Below are 17,568 nucleotides of genomic sequence, written 5' to 3'. Positions count from 1 at the left end.
TCTCCCCTCCCGTCAACATTTTGAAGGTATCATTCCCTCTGCGACACCCTGGTCCACTCCTCCATTACCCCCAACACCTTGTCCCCTTCCCATGGCACCTTCCTATGCAACCGCAGGTGGTGTAATACCTGCCATTTTATCTCCTCTCTCCTCACTATCCAAGGCCCCAAACACTCCTTTCAGGTGAAGCAGCGATTTACTTGTACTTCTTTCAATTTAGTATTTGCTGCTCACGATGCGGTCTCCTCTACACTGGGGAGACCAAACGCAGATTGGCTGACTGCTTTGCGGAACACCTCCGCTCAGTCTGAAAACATGACGCCCAGCTTCCGGTTGCTTGCCATTTTAACACTTCCCCCTGCTCTCATGCCAACATTTCTGTCTTTCAGGCAACATCAACACAAGCTTGAGGAGCAGCATCTGATCTTTCAATTAGGCACTCTACAGTCTTGCGGACTGAACATCGAGTTCAATAATTTCAGAGCATGACTGGCCCTTTTTTAAATTTTTATTTGTTAACTACGTGCCTGTTTTTCATGTAGTCAGAGCTGCTCATTATTCTGCTATTAACACTGTCTCTGGACTAAGCCTGGTCTTTCACCACAAGCATGAACACTCTTTGCCTTTGTCCCAGGGCAGCTTTGTTATTTAACCTCTCCTGCTCTCTGCCCTATCAAACACCCTCCCCTTTGTTGTCTCCCCTACCCCACTCCCCTTCACTTGCTTAAAACCTAATTCTTTTCTAACCTTTTCCATTTCTGATAAAAGGTCACAGACCTGAAACGTTAACTCTGCTTCTCTCTCCACAGATGCTGCCAGACCTGCTGAGTATTGCCAGCACTTTTTGTTTTTATTCCCTACAGGATGGTGCTCTGGTATGGTTCAAGTGAAGAAACCTAATGGTTCAATTAGAATTTGTGTTGACCTTACACAACTGAATAAGGCAGTGGAAAGAGAAATACATTAAATGTCTTCAGTAGATGAGAGTTTGGCAAAACTAGGGAGGAGCTCAATCTTTACCAAACTGGATGCAAACAGTGGGTTTTGACAATTACCCTTAGACAAGGAATCTAAGCTTCCAACAACATTTATAACACCATTTGGAAGATTCTGTTTTAACAGATTACCATTTGGAATAACATTAGTGCCTGAGATCTTTCAAAGGATGATGTTGTAGATTCTGGAAGGATTGGATGGAGTTATTTACCATTTGTATGATGTCCTAATCCATGAAGGCAATTAAAAAGAACACAATGCTAGAATGAGAGCAGTACTAAAAAGATTGGAAGAAGCAGGTCTCACACTGAACAAAAAATGTGTTTTTTCACAGTCAATAGTAAATTTCTTTGGGCCATATAATATTTGGGTCTGGTATTTGAGCAGATCCAAAAAGGACAAAGGTGATCAAGGAATTCCCAGTGCCTGAAAATGTGACAGAGCTTCAGAGATTTATGGGAATGGTGAATCAAGTAGGGACATTTCTACCCAACTTAGTCATGATCAATGAACTGTTATGTCAGTTGTTGAAATACGACAATGTTTGGTGTTGGAAAGAAGCCCAACAGGAATCATTCAAGAAAATCAAGGAAATGTTAATATCACCGGTTGTGTTAGCTCATTATGACCAGGTGCTATTCACCATCATCGCTGCAGATGCTTCATCTACAGGATTGGGAGCAGTCCTATTTCAAGAGCAGACAGATGGAAGACGTAGACCAGCATATTATGTTTCTTGTTCGCTAACTGAGACGCAACAGCGATACGCAGCAATAGAAAAAGAAGCTTTGGCAGCTATGCGGGCTGGCAAAAAATTCTCAGATTACGTCCTAGGACTTCATTTCAAAATAGAAACAGACCATAAACCACTGGTTACTGTATTAAACACAAAGGAGCTAGCGAAAATGCCTCCACGAGTACAGAGGTTTAGGTTAAGAATGATGAGATTTGATGCAAAGACGGAGTATGTTCCAGAAACAGCAGACACTTTATCATGTATTTCAGCAGCAAATCCAGAAAAAAGAGAGGTATTTTGCTTCTCCAAGTAGAAATTTTTGCTTTAATGACAATGACAACTCTACTTGTAACCGCTCAGAAACTCAGTGAGAAAACAGATGAAGTGTGAAAATCAGGGAATATTGCTTGAATGGATAGCCAGAGTACATACCACATAACCCTGTTCTAAGACTGTATTATGAACAGAAGGGTCATCTAAACATAGTTGATGTTCTGATCTATGATGAGAGATTAGTTATCCATAGAGTCTTGAAATTATATATCTTGGAGAGATTGCACCAAGGTCATCTGGGTATTACAAAATGTCAAGCCAGAGCAAGACATTCAGTATGGTGGACTGGTATATCGAAAGAAATTGAAGAGATGATATTGAGATGCAATACATGTGCTAACAGTCATCAGGAGACAAAAGAACCACTCATGTCACCTTCTTTTCCATCTAAACTATGGGAACCGGAATGGATCTTTTTTGAACACAGAAGTAAAATGTTCCTAATAGTAGTCGATTATTGGGCGGCACAGTGGCGCAGTGGTTAGCACCGCAGCCTCACAGCTCCAGCGACCCGGGTTTGATTCTGGGTACTGCCTGTGCGGAGTTTGCAAGTTCTCCCTGTGACTGTGTGGGTTTTCGCCAGGTGATCCGGTTTCCTCCCACAGCCAAAGACTTGCAGGTTGATAGGTAAATTGGCCATTATAAATTGCCCCTAGTATAGGTAGGTGGTAGGGGAATTGAGGGAAGGTGGGATGTGGTAGGAATATGGGATTAATGTTCTTTTGGGCCTCCTTATCTCGAGAGACAATGGATACGCGCCTGGAGGTGGTCAGTGGTTTGTGAAGCAGCGCCTGGAGTGGCTATACAGGCCAATTCTGGAGTGACAGGCTCTTCCACAGGTGCTGCAGAGAAATTTGTTTGTTGGGGCTGTTGCACAGTTGGCTCTCCCCTTGCGCCTCTGTCTTTTTTCCTGCCAACTACTAAGTCTCTTCGACTCGCCACAATTTAGCCCTGTCTTTATGGCTGCCTGCCAGCTCTGGCGAATGCTGGCAACTGACTCCCACGACTTGTGATCAATGTCACACGATTTCATGTCGCGTTTGCAGACGTCTTTATAACGGAGACATGGACGGCCGGTGGGTCTGATACCAGTGGCGAGCTCGCTGTACAATGTGTCTTTGGGGATCCTGCCATCTTCCATGCGGCTCACATGGCCAAGCCATCTCAAGCGCCGCTGACTCAGTAGTGTGTATAAGCTGGGGGTGTTGGCCGCTTCAAGGACTTCTGTGTTGGAGATATAGTCCTGCCACCTGATGCCAAGTATTCTCCGAAGGCAGCGAAGATGGAATGAATTGAGACGTCGCTCTTGGCTGGCATACGTTGTCCAGGCCTCGCTGCCGTAGAGCAAGGTACTGAGGACACAGGCCTGATACACTCGGACTTTTGTGTTCCGTGTCAGTGCGCCATTTTCCCACACTCTCTTGGCCAGTCTGAACATAGCAGTGGAAGCCTTACCCATGCGCTTGTTGATTTCTGCATCTAGAGACAGGTTACTGGTGATAGTTGAGCCTAGGTAGGTGAACTCTTGAACCACTTCCAGAGCGTGGTCGCCAATATTGATGGATGGAGCATTTCTGACATCCTGCCCCATGATGTTCGTTTTCTTGAGGCTGATGGTTAGGCCAAATTCATTGCAGGCAGACGCAAACCTGTCGATGAGACTCTGCAGGCATTCTTCAGTGTGAGATGTTAAAGCAGCATCGTCAGCAAAGAGGAGTTCTCTGATGAGGACTTTCCGTACTTTGGACTTCGCTCTTAGACGGGCAAGGTTGAACAACCTGCCCCCTGATCTTGTGTGGAGGAAAATTCCTTCTTCAGAGGATTTGAACGCATGTGAAAGCAGCAGGGAGAAGAAAATCCCAAAAAGTGTGGGTGCGAGAACACAGCCCTGTTTCACACCACTCAGGATAGGAAAGGGCTCTGATGAGGAGCCACCATGTTGAATTGTGCCTTTCATATTATCATGGAATGAGGTGATGATACTTAGTAGCTTTGGTGGACATCCGATCTTTTCTAGTAGTCTGAAGAGACCACGTCTGCTGACGAGGTCAAAGGCTTTGGTGAGATCAATGAAAGCAATGTAGAGGGGCATCTGTTGTTCACGGCATTTCTCCTGTATCTGACGAAGGGAGAACAGCATGTCAATAGTCGATCTCTCTGCACGAAAGCCACACTGTGCCTCAGGGTAGACGCGCTCGGCCAGCTTCTGGAGCCTGTTCAGAGCGACTCGAGCAAAGACTTTCCCCACTATGCTGAGCAGGGAGATTCCACGGTAGTTGTTGCAGTCACCGCGGTCACCTTTGTTTTTATAGAGGGTGATGATGTTGGCATCGCGCATGTCCTGGGGTACTGCTCCCTCGTCCCAGCACAGGCATAGCAGTTCATGTAGTGCTGAGAGTATAGCAGGCTTAGCACTCTTGATTATTTCAGGGGTAATGCTGTCCTTCCCAGGGGCTTTTCCGCTGGCTAGGGAATCAATGGCATCACTGAGTTCCGATTTGGTTGGCTGTATGTCCAGCTCATCCATGACTGGTAGAGGCTGGGCTGCATTGAGGGCAGTCTCAGTGACAGCATTCTCCCTGGAGTACAGTTCTAGGTAGTGCTCAACCCAGCGGTCCATCTGTTTGCGTTGGTCAGTGATTATGTCCCCCGATTTAGATTTGAGGGGGGTGATCTTCTTGATGGTTGGCCCAAGAGCTCTCTTCATGCCATCATACATTCCTCTGATGTTTCCGGTGTCTGAGGCCAGCTGAATATGACTGCATAGGTGTTGCCAGTAGTCGTTTGCGCAACGCCTAGCTGTTCTTTGTGCAGTACTTCTGGCTGCTTTAAGTGCTGCGGATGTTAAATCGCTGGGGGCTTTCTTGTAGTTCAAAAGTGCAATGCGCTTAGCGGCTATGACAGGTTCCAGCTCTTCATTATGAGATTGAAACCAGTCTGCATTTCTCTTCGCACTTTTGCCGTAGGTGGTCAAAGCTGACTCATAGATGGCGTCTCTGATGTGGGCCCACTTGGTCTCAGCATCCCCTGTGGGAGTGTTTTGAAGGGCTGTTACAAGTGAATTTAGAAATTTTTGTAACAGCTGTGGGTGAGAAATTCTGCTCGTGTTGATGCGCGGGTGGCCCTTCTGCTTGGAATGATGCAACTTCTTTGGTCTGAGTCTAACCTTGCTGCACACCAGGGAGTGGTCGGTGTCGCAGTCCGCACTGTGGAAGCTGCGTGTGATTTGAACACTGTTTAAGGCGGCTCGCCTTGTGACAATGAGGTCTAGCTGGTGCCAACGACGTGATCTTGGGTGCCTCCATGAAACCTGGTGACAGGGTTTAGTGTGAAAGAACGAGTTGGTGATGCAGAGGTTATGATAGGTACACAACTCAAGCAGTCTCTGCCCGTTCTCATTCATCCTTCCAACGCCATAGCGCCCAAGGCAGGAGGGCCATGAGTCATGGTCGGCCCCAACCCTGGCATTAAAGTCCCCCAGCAGGAATAGGTGTTCGGTGTTGGGGATGCTGCTAATGATGTTATGGAGTTGTTCATAGAACTGGTCTTTAGCTTCAGGTGCAGAGCAGAGTGTTGGAGCATAGATGCTGAGTAGGTGTACTGGACCGGAGGTGGTGAGCAGTCGGATGGACAGTATGCGTTCCGAGCCATTTGAGGGAGGCTCTATCATGCTGAGCAAGGAGTTTCTGATGGCGAAGCCCACTCCATGCTGTCTTGGTTCTTCAGGATCCCTGCCCTGCCAGAAGAAGGTGTAGTCTTGCTCTGCTAGAGAGCCACTCACGGGGAGGCGAGTCTCCTGAAGTGCTGCAATGTCCACATTGAGTCTACTGAGCTCGTTGTTAATGATGGCGGTCTTCCGAGAATCGTTGATTTGTGTAAGGTCTTCCGACAGGCCAGGACACATAGTTCTGACGTTCCAGCTTGCAAAGCGAAGGGCTGGTACCTTCTTTCCTTTTTTCATGTTGTTTGGTGCGGTGTATCAGTCCACCTTTCGGGCAATGACCCTGAGCTCCAAGCACCCATTGAAGCAGGCAGACTGTGGCGGGACAGAACCTTATTGACCGGGGGCTGCCCGGTTTGAGGCGGGCGGTAGCTGTCCAGTGAGGTGCAATGACCTCTCCCACCGACAAAGGCAACCCGTGGCGCCCAGTTTCTACGCCAATTTATCTGGACTTATAACCCGTAACTGCTGCCTTCCGTGTTGTTTCAGTCGCTGTGAGGCAACTATGGAGTGACCTCTCCATGGCGCATGCCTGGGCAAATTTATGGAGGTTGAGAGTTGCCCAGTCGTCAAAACCCCCCTCTCGGCCTTTCTGGTGGGGTCCAAAGGAGTGCAGGACACGACGTTTGGCACCAGTATGGCTGCAGGAACTGCCGGAAACATGCCAAAGGTGACACATGACCGCCTACGGGGTTCCGCTCCGGATTTTCTGTTAGGGTTTACTCCCTTAGCCTTGGTCTCTCCCGAGACGCCCACAAGGCAGTGGGGTTGTTGGGGCCCCTACACAGGTGTAGGATGGTGCCGGTGGGAGGAGGGGATGCAAGGGGGAGGGGTAGAGGGAGGGGGTGGGGGGGGGGTGCAGGGGAAGGGGGTGCGGGGTGAAGATGGTGCGAGGGGGGGGCGGGCTGGGACGGGGTTGTGAGGGGGTGAGCTGAGAGGGTGGAGCAGGGAAGGGGACGGGGGTGGGGGGGGGTAAAGGGGGGGGGGGGAGGGGGGGTGGAATCTGGTGCAGGTAATAAGCCATTTCCTCAGTGCCCACCATCGACGTCCGGAAAGCTCATCCACGTCCTTCGGGAGGTGAAGCATCATTTGGCAGACTTAGAGGTGATTACATTTGCTAAGGGTTTTTTTTTTGCAGTGGTTTAAATAAAGGCATGCAGCATTGCCGACAGTGCGCTGCAGATGCTCTCCGAGCCATCTCCCGCGGGCGCTTTGAAGTTGCGGCCGGGGGGGCCGTTCGTGGATGTTTTGGGTGTTCGGGGCACCTTTTCACAGGACTTCTCTCGGGTCCCGCAGCTCCTTCTTCACCTCAATGGACTTACCGCATGCCGTGGCTGCAGACACTCTGGACTGTGAAGACAGCAGGATCGGAGATTGAAGTATCGGCAGCTGTGCTCGTCAATTTCATCCGGATCAATTTCATTGAGAAAACAAAGAGCAGGTGTGGCTGGGGGAGGGCAGTGGGCCCAGGTAACATACACTAAACTAACTGTTAACTTTTAGATAGGGCTAAAATGAACTGATTTAAAGAGCCAGGGGAATTTAAACAGTTTAAGAGGGCAGATTGGGGGAGAAAACGTTAGGGATGGGAGCAGATGGCCATGGATAGAGTTGAACAGCAAGGGAGCTTCCTAGGGAGCTTCCAGCCCAGGAGCCATCTTGAAAGCTTAAAACTTGCTTAATGTGGATTAATGTAGGATTAGTATAAATGGGTGGTTGATGGTCGGCACAGACTTGGTGGGAGAAGGGCCTGTTTCAGTGCTGTATCTCTAAATAAAATAAAGTATTCAAGTGGATTGAAGTTAAACAACTATAAGGTCAAAGTTCAGAAGCTGTAATCACATCCTTGAGAGAAATTTTTGCAACGCGTGGAATTCCAGCTATTGTGTTACCTGACAACGGACCCCAATTTGCAAATGAATGCTTCAGAGAGTTTACAGATGTAAATAGATTTGTCCACATCAGTAGTTCACCAAGGTACCCTCAAGCTAATGGTGAAGTAGACGGGAGTACGTACTGTGAAAGCATTGTTAAAAAAGAATGAAGATCTTCAACTAGCACTAGTAAGTTATCAATCGACACCACGTCAGAATGGTTTAGCCCCGTGTGAATTGTTAATGGGAAAAAGGTTGAAGACTCAAGTTCCTACACTCACAAGTGCACTCAAGCCACAAGTATGAGCAGAAGACTTGGGAAGAGTGACAGCAAGAGAGGATCGAGATCAGTCAAATCAATCAGAAAGATGGGACAGACGTCATAGTACAAGAAACTTATCAGACATCCAACCAGGGAAATCAGTTTGGGTTAGAGACCAAAATCGGTATGGCAAAGAGGTCGAACAATCATCACATCTACGATCATACATTGTCCAAACTGACCAAGGAATGATAAGAGCAAATACAGGAGAACCAATCATCTGAAAGGTTTGATGAACCAGTGATGCTGCAATCATCCATCAACCTAGAATGAAGAACTTGAGTCATCCAACAGTCCTATTCAAACACTGCAGAGTCAGGAGGAGGAGCTAGAAGACTCAAAACCTCAAAGAAGATCTTGTTATGGCAGACTTGTGAAAACGCCTGAAAAGAAGTCAGAGACTTGGGGGGAGATGTAGTATAAAGTAATATAGCAGACATTGGGTTGCTACTGGGCAGATTATGTAAATAGATGGCGTGCATCATCACAGAAAGTGATGTAATGTAATCAGTACAGAATCTCTTGGGGAGTTGTAGATGAAACCTCAGATGTAAGACATGTAGAATAAACTCCAGTTATTTTATATATCTTATATATTCTGTACTATGACTTGATGGTTAAATGTGTAAAATTCTGATAACTAAGTGTGGCAGCAAGGAGTCCGAGCCAAATTGAAGTCAATGGGAATCGGGGTGGAGGGGACTCTCCACTGGCTGGAGTCAGACCTAGCACAAAGGAAGATGGTTGTTGTTGTTGTTGGAGGCCAATCATCTTAGCCCCAGGACATTGCTGCAGGAGGTCCTCAGGGTAATGTTCTAGGCCCAACCATCTTCAGCTGCTTCATCAATGACCTTCCCTCCATCATGAGGTCAGAAGTGGAAATGTTTGCTGATGATTGCACCATTTTTAGTACCAATCGCGACTCCTCAGACACTGAAGCAGTCCATGTCCATGTGCACCAAGACCTATGGCGGCACAGTGGCGCAGTGGTTAGCACCGCAGCCTCACAGCTCCAGTGACCCGGGTTCAATTCTGGGTACTGCCTATGTGGAGTTTGCAAGTTCTCCCTGTGTCTGCGTGGGTTTCCTCCGGGTGCTCCGGTTTCCTCCCACAAGCCAAAAAGACTTGCAGGTTGATAGGTAAATTGGCCATTATAAATTGCCCCTAGTATAGGTAGGTGGTAGGGAAATATAGGGACAGGTGGGGATGTGGTAGGTATATGGGATTAGTGTAGGATTAGTATAAATGGGTGGTTGATGGTCAGCACAGACTCGGTGGGCCGAAGGGCCTGTTTCAGTGCTGTATCTCTAAACTAAACATTCAGACTTGGGCTGATAAGTGGCAAGTTACATTCACGCCACACAAGTGCCAGGCAATGACCATCTCCAACAAGACAGAATCTAACTATCGCCCCTTGACATTCAATGGTATTACCATTGCTGAAACTCCCACTATCAACATCCTGGGGGGGCGGGGGTCACCATTCACTAGAAACTGAATTGGAGAAGCCCATAAATACGGTGGCTAAAAGAGCAGGTCGGAGGCTGGGAACTCTGTGGCAAGTAACTCACCTCCTGACTCCCCAAAGCCTGCCCACCACTAACAAGGTACGAATCAGGAGAGTGATGGAATACTTTCCACTTGCCTGGAGCAGTGTGGCTCCAACAGCACTCAAGAAGCTCGACACGATCCAGGACAAAGCAGCCCGCTTGATTGGCACCCCATCCATCACCTTCAACATTCACTCCCTCCACCGCCAATGTACAGTGGCAGCAGTGTGTACCATATATAAGATGCACTGCAGCAACTCACCACATCTCCTTCGACAGCACCTTCCAAACCTGCGGCCTCTTCACTTAGAAGAACAAGGACAGCAGATGTGTGGGAGCACTACCATCTGTAATTTCCTCTCCAAGTCACACACCATCTTGACTTGGAAATATATCGCCGTTCCTTCACTGTCACTGGATCAAAATCCTGGAACTCATTCCCTGACAGCACTGTGGATGTGTCTACACCCCAAGGACTGCAGCGGTTCGAGAAGGCAGCTCACCATCACCTTATCAAAGGCAATTAGGGATGGGCAATAAATGCTGGCCTTGCCAACGCCCATGTCCCATGAAACGAATAAAAAGAAAAAAATTCTAAAAAAAAATTTAAAATCTACTAATTAATCAGTGGCGCAGTGGTTAGCACCGCAGCCTCACAGCTCCAGGGACCCGGGTTCGATTCTGGGTACTGCCTATGTGGAGTTTGCAAGTTCTCCCTGTGTCTGCGTGGGTTTCCTCCGGGTGCTCCGGTTTCCTCCCACATGCCAACACTTGCAGGTTGATAGGTTAATTGGCCATTATAAATTGCCCCTAGTATAGGTAGGTGGCAGGGAAATATATAGGGACAGGTGGGGATGTGATAGGAATATGGGATTAGTGTAGGATTAGTATAAATGGGTGGTTGATGGTCGGCACAGACTCGGTGAACCGAAGGGCCTGTTTCGGTGCTGTATCTCTAAACTAAACTAAACTAAACTAAACATTTAACAGCACTCCACAAATACAACATTATTTTTTCAAAGCCAGTTCCGTTATTCATCAGTTTTATGAATCATATCACCATTAAAAACCCAGTTACATTTGATTGAAGGAAGTGTAACTTTTGCTTGGGTTTCTAACAGCGATGTGGGGTGGGAAAGTTGACGTTCTCACTGAATTCAGTGATTGGTGGCTCTGCGGGAGTCCACAGCGCAGCCTGTGTCGGAGCCCTGAGTGACAGACCACAATTTCAGCATTAATCTGTGCATGCCCCATGCCCTGAAGTTGCAGTCAGTTTCAGAGTGGTAATGGCGGCGAATGCTAACAATTCACCATCAACACCCCTAACCCCGTCGCAGAATCCAGGCCATTGTCACCATCTCACCTCAGGATGAATCTTCACCAGCCTGCTGCATGATGGAAGTCATATACACTCAGCTATTACCATCTCCCCTAAGGATGAACTTCACATACACCCAACTTTTTTTTTTAGAACATTAGAACATTACAGCGCAGTACAGGCCCTTCGGCCCTCGATGTTGCGCCGACCTGTGAAACCATCTGACCTACACTATTCCACTTTCATCCATATGTCTATCCAATGACCACTTAAATGCCCTTAAAGTTGGCGAATCTACTACTGCTGCAGGCAGGGCGTTCCACGCCCTTACTACTCTCTGAGTAAAGAAACTACCTCTCACATCTGTCCTATATCTATCACCCCTCAACTTGAAGCTATGTCCCCTCGTGTTTGCCATCACCATCCGAGGAAAAAGACGCTCACTATCCACCCTATCTAACCCTCTGATTATCTTATATGTCTCTATTAAGTCACCTCTCCTCCTCCTTCTCTCCAACGAAAACAACCTCAAGTCCCTCAGCCTTTCCTCGTAAGACCTTCCCTCCATACCAGGCAACATCCTAGTAAATCTCCTCTGCACCCTTTCCATAGCTTCCACATCCTTCCTATAATGCGGTGACCAGAACTGCACGCAATACTCCAGGTGCGGTCTCACCAGAGTTTTGTACAGCTGCAGCATGACCTCGTGGCTCCGAAACTCGATCCCCCTACTAATAAAAGCTAACACATCATATGCCTTCTTAACAGCCCTATTAACCTGGGTAGCAACCTTCAGGGATTTATGCACCTGGACACCAAGATCTCTCTGTTCATCTACACTACCAAGAATCTTCCCATTAGCCCAGTACTCTGCATTCCTGTTACTCCTTCCAAAGTGAATCACCTCACACTTTTCCGCATTAAACTCCATTTGCCATCTCTCAGCCCAGCTCTGCAGCCTATCTATGTCCCTCTGTACCCTACAACATCCTTCGGCACTATCCACAACTCCACCGACCTTAGTGTCATCTGCAAATTTACTAACCCACCCTTCTACACCCTCTTCCAGGTCATTTATAAAAATGACAAACAGCAGTGGCCCCAAAACAGATCCTTGCGGTACACCACTAGTAACTAAACTCCAGGATGAACATTTGCCATCAACCACCACCCTCTGTCTTCTTTCAGCTAGCCAATTTCTGATCCAAAGCTCTAAATCACCTTCAACCCCATACTTCCGTATTTTCTGCAATAGCCTACCGTGGGGAACCTTATCAAACGCCTTACTGAAATCCATATACACCACATCCACTGCTTTACCCTCATCCACCTGTTTGGTCACCTTCTCGAAAAACTCAATAAGGTTTGTGAGGCACGACCTACCCGTCACTAAACCGTGCTGACTATCTCTAATGAACTTATTCTTTTCAAGATGATTATAAATCCTGTCTCTCATAACCTTTTCCAACATTTTACCCACAACCGAAGTAAGGCTCACAGGTCTATAATTACCAGGGCTGTCTCTACTCCCCTTCTTGAGCAAGGGGACAACATTTGCTATCCTCCAGTCTTCCGGCACTATTCCTGTCGACAATGACGACATAAAGATCAAGGACAAAGGCTCTGCAATCTCCTCCCTAGCTTCCCAGAGAATCCTAGGATAAATCCCATCTGGCCCAGGGGACTTATCTATTTTCACACTTTCCAAAATTTATAACACCCACTTTAGATCCAGTCCCCTAAATTAAATTCTCCTGAATTGACCTGTCCTCTGCTTCTGTCCACTTCGAACACTATCTGCAATGCAACAACAAAAGAAGGTCCCTAAACTAATTTAACAATCCAGCTCTTGTTTTTGCTGAGTGTTTATCCATTAGAATAAATACTAGACCAAGCAATTCTCGCATACATCTCATTTGTCAGTTAAATAGCACTGTAAACTTACATATATTCAGATCATTTGCTTTAGTGATTGGAAAACTGCGACTTTACCTTGTCTGAAAGACATCTCCAGTCATTATTTTCCAGACGTTTGTACCATCCACTGCAATCATCTTCCTCATTTTTTACAGGGTTATAGTTATGAACTTGCCTTGGTAGTTTCTGTTTGACAGAAGGATTAGTATAATCTTTGGGACTATTCGCACATATATCCACAATTGGTCGGTTAGTGAATATTTTATAGTAGATTTTAGGAGGAAATGTTTCCTATAAACCAGGCCAGGAAGAAAAAGAAAAAAGACTTGCATTTATATAGCACTTTTTATGACTATCGGACTCTCAAAACACTTTACGGACAATTAAGTACTTTTGAAGTGTAGTAACTGTTGTAATGTAGGAAACGCGGCAGCCAATTTGCACACATCAAACTCCCACAAACAGCAAAGTGATGGTGACCAGATAATTAGCTTTTGTGATGTTGATTGAAGGATAAATATTGGCCAGGACACTAGGGGTATCTCCCCTGCTCTTCTTCAAAATAATGCCATGGCATCTTTTACATTCACCTGAGAGGGCAGTTTAAGGTCTGATCCAACAGATGGCACCTCCAACAGTGCAGCCCTCCCTCAGTACTGCAATGGAGTGTCATCTGTGATTTTTGTGCTCAAGTCCTAGAATGGGACATGAACCGACTTTGTTCTGACTCAGAGGCAAGAGTGCAACTAACTGAGCCACAGCTGATACAGTAAATGTAAAAAAAAAATCCTGTTCTTTGACCAGATATATTTCACCTTTTGTTTACCTCATTTACATGAAACAGCTCAGTTTCTAATACATTTTTTTTTTGTTTTGAAAATATCAGTTTTGGAACTGACTGCAACTCACAAACAAGGGCGGTGCTTACAAACACATGCAGACTTCCATTAGACAATTCAAACAATGGCAGATGCAACATTTAGACTACAGTGCTGATGCTAGTGACTGTCCCAACTTTGGAAAATTTGTGCCTGTGCTTTTAACCCATTGCTGCGATGCTTGAAATTTAAAACAAAAATCATTAATGTAATTCTCATTAAGGTTAAATCTGTTTAGGATGTGAGTTCCTCTTGCTTTGGTGAAATTATCTGACTATACAGATACATCTAGGGGCTAAAGTTACATGACTGTTCCAGTGGACTCCCACCATAACTCCAATGATAGTCTGCCAGAATCCAGACATCCCAGCCCTGGACTTGCCCTGGGTGGCCTACTTTGGGGCAGAGCCTCCACCTGCCCTGAACAAGGTCACTGGCACAGAAGTAGTTCCCATGTCATCCCCCTTGTTGGCACCCATCGTACATTTGGAGGCTGTGCATTGAGTGAGAGAGAGTATGTCTTGATGAGCAGAAGTGGTCTCTATCAGGTTGAAGGCGGCTAGGATCAGGACCTAAACCCCAAAGATTCAGCAGTGGTTATTTTGGCAGGACTGGGTGAGGGGACTTGGCATCCTCCCAGATATAGGAAAGTCATACTGGAGTTTCCAGCCTATAGGATTTGTTGGGCACTTGAGATGCGCTGCTAATGCAGATTAAGTGCCATTCTCCTGACCTTGCCTCCTTCAACAGCACTCGCAGGCAAGATCTCAGCATAAGTACTGGGTATGTGGCCAATGTAAATTTTTGACCTTATGTGTTAACATAGTTTCAAGTTAGCCATTTCTATATAAACTAGTTTCACCAACAAACATGTACAACACCCAATATGTAACAGCATCAATAAACTGGAATGGCCAAAGTGATATTAATTCCTATCAGTGCAAAAGCAAACAAAGATCACTTACTCCTCCCAGTCTGAATCGGACATGAACTCCAGCAGCACTGTCCAGTAATTCTGCCTGTGAATATGTAAAGCAATGGATTTAGATTACACTTTGTTAACTTTCTAGAATTCTCATGTTGTTTTAAATTTAACTGTGTAGCAGAATCACAATTTAGCATATGACAACTGTTCTCAGCTAACTCATCAAAATACAATGCAACAAATGCAAACTGTGACCATATTTTATTTAATACACAAGAAATTGTTTAAATGTACAGGAACCCTAAACACCTAAAAAGAGAGGCAGAGAGTGAAAATATAAACTTATTAGAGAACCTTCTGTCTGTTTTTGTGAGTAGGATAATGGGCAGAATTTGGGGTTTTGGGTTGGGGCCCCGATGCGAGAGTCAAATGGGAGTCACAACACAGCACTATGTGGGGAATAGTCACCCGGCAATGATTTTCCCCCAATTGGCCAAATATTGGCCAAGGGTGGGCTCTCCGTCCTCTTCCAGTCGGCCTTAATTGGCCTTTAATTCCCATTAATTGGCTACCTTTGCTTGCAGGTGGGTAGACCAGCTGACTCCAATTCTGCCTCCAGAAAAATGGCCCGAGGTTAGGATGGTGCCAGCAAACTGGCACCCTGGCCGGTGGCACGAATTTTAGTGTCCAGCTGCCTCTGTGCTTGCCCCCATCGGGGGATAAAAATTCTGCCCACATCTTCCCATTTGTCCCATCCTCTCTTAACCTACCACTGATACATTACTAGCCTTCACCTTGAGAGGAAGGATGGCTTAAACCCAGATGTCAAATTGTGACAAGGGAAAGCGATCATTCACAGTTGCAACTACTAGATTTAACATTTGTAAAATTCAGATAATGGGACTGGAGGTGAATAATCGTAGCACAGGAAAAAATTGTTTAAGGAACAATTGACTGAAATTAAATTGATGGCAAAGTTGATGAGTTGCATAGCAGCGCCTGATTTGTTTCCCCCACACAATAGGCTGGTGGTGGGAAAAATACGACAAGTAAATAATATGCACAAAATCATATCACAATAAGACCTTCATAACAAGAAAGATAATAACATTAGAACAATATATAACAGCAATATTAGAACCACAATTCCAAAATAATACTGTAAGTGACTTGATCTAGGTGGATTTACCGGAGATGAATAAGAGTAAAACAAAAATACAGTAGGTGCTGGAAATCGTAAACAAAAACAGAAAATGCTGGAAAACGCTCAGCAAGTCAGGCAGCATCTGTAAACAAACTAAAAATGTTGATCCAAAACAAAATACTGCAGATGCTGGAAATCTGAAATAAAAACAGAATGCTGGAAATACTCAGCAGGTCAGGCAGCATCAGTGGAGAGTTTTAACTCCACAGAATGCACGTGATGTCATGAACTTGGCTTCCAGTCGAGCAGGTGTAGTATGGTGGAGACTGCAGGACAAAGTAGGTTTGCTTCTCTGTGGGAAGGACTGCAATCTGGAGCGGTCAGGAGTGGTCTGGGTGAGGGTGAGGGAGGGGTAATCCAGGCCAGGTGGAGTCAATCCAGTGTGACCAGTCAATCCTGGGGGGTGATATGGAGAGGGGGGTGATCAATTTAGCGTGGGGGTGGGGCAGATCCTGAGGTCCCAGGAAGAAGGGGTGGTAAGATCCTGGGATCTTGAGGGGTCTGGACAGATAGAGAGAATCTGTTCTCACTCGTGAAAGGATCAAGAACGAGAGGGCACAGATTTAAAGTATTTGGTAAAAGAAGCAAAAAAGTGACATGTGGAAAAAAATTTTCATGCACTGAGTGATTAAGGTCTGGAAAGCACTGCCTGAGAATGTGGCAGGTTCAATTGAATCATTCAAAAGGGAATTAGACAGTTATATGAAAAGGATGATTGTGTAGGGTTACAGGGAGAAGGCAGGGGAATGGAACTGAGGGAATTGCTCTTTCAGAGAGCCAGTGCAGACACTCCTTCTGCACTGTAACGATTCTGTGATCTGTGACCTCAGCATAACCCCAGCCTGACATGAGATCGAGAAGGCCATCCGACAGCTAAAAACAATAAGGCCACCAGCGTAGCCAGGATTCCCGCCAGAATTCTAAAATTCAGTGGCGAGGCATTCTTGGCACAAATACATGGTCTCAGTTCCCTTCTCTGGAAGGAGGACAGCATGCCAGGGGATCTCTGAGACACCGTAATTGTGACCATCTTCAAAAAAGGCGACAAGACCGATTGTGGTAACTAGAGGGGTATCCCTGTCTGCCACATGGAAAGTCACAGCAAGAGTCCTTCTCAACCGCCTCCTCCCCATGGCTGAAGAGCTTCTACCAGAATCACAAAGTGGATTCTGCCCATCAAGAGGCACAGCAGACATGATCTTCACAGCAACACAACTCCAAGAAAAATGTAGGGAGCAGCAGAAACCTTTATACATGGCCTTCTTTGACCTCACAAAGGCCTTCGACTCTCTCAACCGGGAGGGATTATGGAACATCCTCCTCAAATTTGGCTGCCGAGAAATTCGTCACCATCTTCCACCTGCTGCACGACAACATGCAAGCTGTAATCTGCCACTGATCCAGAGTGCAAACTGGGGTCAAACAAAACTGTGTCATCGCACCAACGCTCTTTTCCATCTTCCTTGCTGCAACACCCCACCTCATCTCCTTGAAGCTCCCAGCTGGAGTAGATCTACTCTACAGAACGAGCGGCAAACTAATTAACCTACGTCGCTTCCAGTCCAGAACCAAGTCTACTCCAACCTTGGTCATTGAGCTGCAGTATGCTGGCGATGCTTGCGTATGCGGACACTCAGAGGCCGAGCTTCAAACCCTCGTCGATGCATTCATGGAAGCGTATGAAAGAATGTGCCTTAAGCTAAACATCCAGAAGACAAAGGACCTCTCCCAGCCCGCTCCTGCAGCGCAACACTGCCGTCCAACTATCAAGATTCATGGTGAACTACTGCACAA

General features: G+C 46.3%; 1 protein-coding gene across 6 annotated transcripts in view; it reads right to left on the bottom strand.

Annotated features, from left to right (window-relative positions):
• Positions 1-17,568, bottom strand: part of c6h11orf65 (chromosome 6 C11orf65 homolog) — a 125,476-nt gene that overhangs the window by 57,176 nt on the left and 50,732 nt on the right. For 5 of the 6 annotated variants that reach the window (XM_068032852.1, XM_068032857.1, XM_068032853.1 and 2 more), the window contains exons 5-6: positions 14,611-14,664; positions 12,843-13,058 (exon numbers count right to left, since the gene is read on the bottom strand). In XM_068032852.1, coding sequence (XP_067888953.1) covers positions 12,843-13,058; positions 14,611-14,664 — 270 coding nt within the window. The remainder of the gene's footprint in view (positions 1-12,842; positions 13,059-14,610; positions 14,665-17,568) is intronic. The other variant, XM_068032856.1, reaches the window with a different exon arrangement.

Source organism: Heterodontus francisci, chromosome 6 (genome assembly GCF_036365525.1).
Source record: "Heterodontus francisci isolate sHetFra1 chromosome 6, sHetFra1.hap1, whole genome shotgun sequence".
NCBI classification, from domain to species: Eukaryota; Metazoa; Chordata; class Chondrichthyes; order Heterodontiformes; family Heterodontidae; genus Heterodontus; species Heterodontus francisci.
Note: the sequence above shows the minus strand (reverse complement) of the source record. Positions and strands in the feature narration are given on the sequence as shown.